The sequence below is a fragment of the Lathyrus oleraceus genome, chromosome 6, assembly GCF_024323335.1.
Source record: "Lathyrus oleraceus cultivar Zhongwan6 chromosome 6, CAAS_Psat_ZW6_1.0, whole genome shotgun sequence".
In the NCBI taxonomy this organism is placed as follows: Eukaryota; Viridiplantae; Streptophyta; class Magnoliopsida; order Fabales; family Fabaceae; genus Lathyrus; species Lathyrus oleraceus.
In genome coordinates, this window is record NC_066584.1 from 26,727,804 (window position 1) to 26,732,916 (window position 5,113).

The 5,113-nt window shown below is 35.4% G+C and overlaps 1 protein-coding gene across 2 annotated transcripts; it reads left to right on the top strand.

Annotated features, from left to right (window-relative positions):
* Nucleotides 1-370: 370 nt before the first annotated feature.
* On the top strand, nt 371-2,760 carry LOC127098455 (SNW/SKI-interacting protein A). Of its 2 annotated transcripts, none has more exons than XM_051037058.1 (2): nt 371-574; nt 738-2,760. In XM_051037058.1, exon 2 carries the CDS (start codon nt 742-744, stop codon nt 2,578-2,580), a length of 1,839 nt encoding a protein of 612 aa, XP_050893015.1. In that variant the 5' UTR covers nt 371-574; nt 738-741; the 3' UTR covers nt 2,581-2,760. The 2 variants fall into 2 exon arrangements, with proteins under 2 accessions (XP_050893015.1, XP_050893016.1); XM_051037059.1 differs by having other exon boundaries at nt 395-578.
* Nucleotides 2,761-5,113: the final 2,353 nt, after the last annotated feature.

The window sequence follows — 5,113 nt, forward strand, 5'->3', positions numbered from 1 at the left end:
ATTTAAAATCATATGACTTTCCTACCTTAAGATTATCTAATCTTGATCCGAATAATATTACAAGATTTTAATATTTTAGAATTTCTATAAATCTTTTAACTTAGTTTAGTGTTTGTGCCGATGCACACACTCTATAAACTTTATTTGTTTCTTTAAAATTTAGAGATAGAGAAATGAGGATTTGGGAACTTAGTAAATCCATCATATATATATATATATATATATATATATATATATATATATATATATATATATATTTTTTTTTTTTTTTTTTTTGTATAAACATTAAATTTTCTTGAAGGATTTGAAAATTTTAAAAATTATTAATACTGTAATTTTGAAATTTCTGATTGCAAATAAAAATAAAAATAAAATCCAACTGGCCCCTAAACTGACAATACCATTTGAAACCCAAAAAAAATCTTCCCAAACCAAAAAACCCTAATCACACAAATTGCTTGCTCTGCGACTGCGTTCCCTCATCACTCATCCGCCATCATCTCGTTCCTTTCTTCTCTGCAACAAATTGTTCTTGAAGACTCAGGGATATCAAAGTAACAAATTGATAACACAGGCAAGTAAGATTTTATAAATCGGAGTTGAATTTTGTAATTAGGTTTTTTATTTTGAAAATCGTTTTTGTTTGAATTTTGTAATTAGGTTTTTGATTTTTGAAATTGGTTTTTGTTTGAATTTTGTAATTAGGTTTTTGATTCTGAAATTTGTTTTTGTTGCAGAACCATGGCGGCTCTGAAGGAGCTTCTTCCTGAACCAAAATCATCCTCAAAAACTTACTACGATCACAGCAACGATCCATGGTTCAAGCAACGATTCACCACAACGGAAGAGGAGAAATCCGCTGCTATCAACCCTAAAGTCGTACCACCGTATATGAAGCGATCTGGTTTTGTTCCTCGGAAGGTAGAGGATTTCGGCGAAGGTGGAGCTTTTCCGGAGATCCATGTCGCACAGTATCCACTTGACATGGGAAGGAACAAGTCTTCAAAGCCTGGCTCAAAGATTCTTCCGGTCACTGTCGATGCTCACGGCAACGTTGCGTATGATGCTATAGTCAAACAGAACGAGAACGCTAAGAAGATTGTTTACACGCAGCATAAAGATTTGATACCGAAGATTCTGAAAAACGATGAAGATAGTGATATGGATGATGCTGATGATGATGATGCTCAACGGGAGATTGATGAAACTATGCAGGATACGAAAGCTGCTCTTGAGAAGATTGTTAATGTGAGGCTTAGTGCGGCACAGCCCAAAAATGTTCCTAAACATAATTCTGATGCTAAGTATATAAAGTATAAACCATCGCAACAGAATGCGGCTTTCAATTCCGGTGCGAGGGAGAGGGTTATTAGGATGGTTGAGATGCCTGTGGATCCACTTGAGCCTCCAAAATTCAAGCACAAGCGTGTTCCCAAGGCTTCGGGTTCGCCACCTGTGCCGGTGATGCATTCGCCTCCTCGGCCTGTTACTGTGAAAGATCAGCAGGACTGGAAGATACCTCCTTGTATTTCAAATTGGAAGAATCCTAAGGGTTACACCATTCCTCTTGATAAGCGTTTAGCTGCTGATGGGAGAGGGCTTCAAGAGGTTCAGATTAATGACAATTTTGCAAAGCTTTCCGAGGCTTTGTATGTCTCGGAGCAGAAGGCTAGAGAAGCGGTTGCTATGAGGTCTAAGGTTCAGAAGGAAATGCTTTTGAAGGAGAAGGAAAGGAAGGAACAGGAGCTGAGGGCTTTAGCTCAAAAAGCTCGATCAGAGAGAATTGGTGTGGCACCTCCAGCGGCTGCTGCGGTTCCTCTTGCTTCGAATAAGAGTGGTGTTGATGATGGTGATATGAGAGTTGATTATGAGCATAGGGACAGGGACAGGGACAGGGAAAGGGAAAGGGAGAAGAATTTTCCTAAGGAGAGTAGAGAAGAAAGGGAGGAGCGGCTGCAACGTGAAAAGATTCGTGAGGAAAGGCGAAAGGAGAGGGAAAGGGAGAGAAGATTGGAGGCTAAGGATGCTGCCATGGGAAAGAAGAGCAAGATTACTAGAGATAGGGATCGTGATATAAGTGAGAAAGTTGCTCTTGGTTTGGCTTCTACTAAGCAAGGGACAGAGGTCATGTATGATGAAAGGCTGTTCAACCAGGATAAAGGAATGTCATCTGGATTTGCCACTGATGATCAGTATAATGTGTATGACAAAGGCTTGTTTACTGCACAGCCAACACTTTCGACCCTTTACAGGCCGAAGAAGGATATTGATGATGAAACCTATGGAGGTGCAAATGAGCAGCTGGAGAAGATTATGAAGACTGATCGCTTTAAGCCCGACAAAGGTTTTACAGGGGCTTCTGAAAGGGCAGCTCCAAGGGATAGGCCGGTCGAGTTTGAGAGTGAAGAAGCTGATCCATTTGGTCTTGATCAGTTTTTGACTGAGGTCAAGAAGGGTAAGAAGGCCATGGAAAATGTAGGTGGGGGAGGAACTATGAGAGCTAGTGCCGGATCTTCAATGCGAGATAGTTCTGATGGAGGTTCTGGCAGGACTCGCATTGGATTTGAAAGAGGGCGTTAAGCAAATCAGTGTTAATGGCTTATTGTTATCATGCTTAGGTTACTTACTCTTTATCGCCCTCCCACAAGGATCACCTTGTAGGTGGTGAAATGTACTTGTATTTTGTTTTGAAACTTTTTTGTGGTATTTGTCTTTCCATGGAGTTACGGTGAAGTGAAATACAATGTAATTGTTGTTAAAGTGTACTGAGTTATCAAGTTTTTTATGCCTGATTACAGCATACTACATTTGCTTTCTGCTATTGCTGTTTTATTTATGCCATTGAAGGGCTGTTGTGGCTGGTAATGAGGATATTGATCACTGGTAGCTTGCCGATTATGGTACTGGTATTTGATGGTACTACTATTACAGATCTAGAGACTAGAATAGAACTGCTGTCCAGTCTTTCTTTTTTCATGTTAAGGTAACTGATGGTTCTCTCTATTAGAGAATGCAGTGTAATTAATAGCTTTAAACTTAATCAGTTATCAAGGTTTTCAGTACCTGATAACACATTTGCTTGCTTGTTAGTGTTTTTTGAATTATGTTATTGAAAGAGAAATTGTCAATTGAGACGTAAAATAGTGTTTAATCTACCATATCCAAGAGTTCATGTGGACATGCATTCTTTTTTGATAGAACTATGTATTAGTAGTTTCCTCCACAGGACAACGTTTGAAGCCCACAAATGATGATAGGCTCTAGCTCCATCCATCTGCTGTATATTTGTGGTATCAATACAGATCATCATTATTGCCTAGAGTTGTGCTGTTTTCATTCAGGCATGTTCTCTTGCTCAGGTTTTCTTTCACATGGTACAGGCATATAGTTATTTATCACAACTTTATGAGATTGTCTATTCAAGTTTTCACTTGTTATGTATACTATGTGAATTGTTTACTCCTTTTAATGCTGTGGTACTGAATGATTATGCATCGTGTTGGTGATTGGGAAATGCCTGTCAATTTGGATGCCCATGTATCTGGAAGTATAATTGTAGCAGAAGCTGGAACACTTCTTCGCTTCTGTTTTATTCCAATCCACTGAAGACACACATAACAACAACAGGCTTTTAGAAATCATTCTAGGTTTAAAGACCATGCAATTGATCATGGAAATCAGAATAATACCAATCTTTTCGATTCTTAATGGATTGTGACTTGAAATATTTTTTGAAAATCATTAGTTAGCTTAGCCTTAGAAAAACCAGTGACATCAAAGTGGCCCTCAATATTTTATGGTCAGTAAATGATATCAGTATAGTCCCATTTCACAGGAACTTTGGACTATTTTGATATAAAAATTTACCATAAGAGTACCAAATTGGTGTAATGATCTTTCAAGGACCAACTTGATTCTCTTAAGACCAAAATGAGGAGTTCACAGTAATATTTGGTATACTTTACACAGTTTCATATTCCATTTCAATAAAGTCATTTCACAATATTATTTATTAATAATGCATTAAAAGTTATGATCAATTGATTCTCTGAGGAGGCATTTTTCGCCGCAAAATCCTTATTCTTTTCAATGGGTAAAATTACAATATATTGTGGTGGAGCAGGGAGTTGTTCCATAAGTAACATTATTAACATTGGGATAGGAAAATTATTAGCATCCTTGGTTTTTTATATAGGGTAAATCATTTTACTTTTATTTTGTTATTAGGCTGCAAAAATCTGTAATGTTATTAGGCTGCAAAAATCTGTAACAAATTGGCTTTGGTTTTTTATATAGGGTAAGTCATTTTACTTTTATTGAATCAACTGAAGACATCTTATTCAATAAGTTGTCTATAAAAATTAATAATCAACTGTAATAATATTGTTGTTGTTATTTTATAATTTTTGTTTTGATTTGTTGTTGGTGAATGTTGGATGTTAAATATTATTGTTTTTGTGTTGATTTATTGTTATTGTCTGCTTATTTGTTGAAGAACTAGTGATTTGAACAATATATTTTTTTAATAAAATCATTTTGATGTTTTATTTCTCATGGATTTGTTTTATTTTAGATGTCCTTGTCAAGACATGTTTGCTCTTGTTGCTATTATTTTGCATGCATTTTAATTATTATTATTTTAAATTGATTTTAAGGATTTGTATTTAAATTTGATTTTAATATGTTATTGAAAAAATTGTTACTTACTAGTCTATTGTGCTAATCGAGTTGAGTATGTAAACTTAATGTAGCTAGGTTAATCAAAATGTTACATCGCAAATATTGTTATTCTCTCTTTCACTTCTATCACTATTACCTATCCTCATATCCTATAATTCTCAACATTACTTATAAACTGAAAGTTGCATACATGATTATTAAAAAATCATTTGTAACCTCAAAATGAATACATAGTGAGAATTTTGTTATGACAATAACTTTTCATGATGCACGATTGAGTTCAACAATATTGTTTGTCTGGTTTAAATTGTTGTCTGATATGAAACTAGCTATATTAAATTTACATGTTCACCTAAACCACCTTCATTACCATATTCACTAAAATCACTAAAATCACTAAAATGACTATTTGCATTCTAAAGCATTTATGTTA

Bases quoted from the DNA above. Each gene is read 5' to 3' on its own strand.
- LOC127098455 (XM_051037058.1), top strand. From the start codon at position 742: ATGGCGGCTCTGAAGGAGCTTCTTCCTGAACCAAAATCATCCTCAAAA.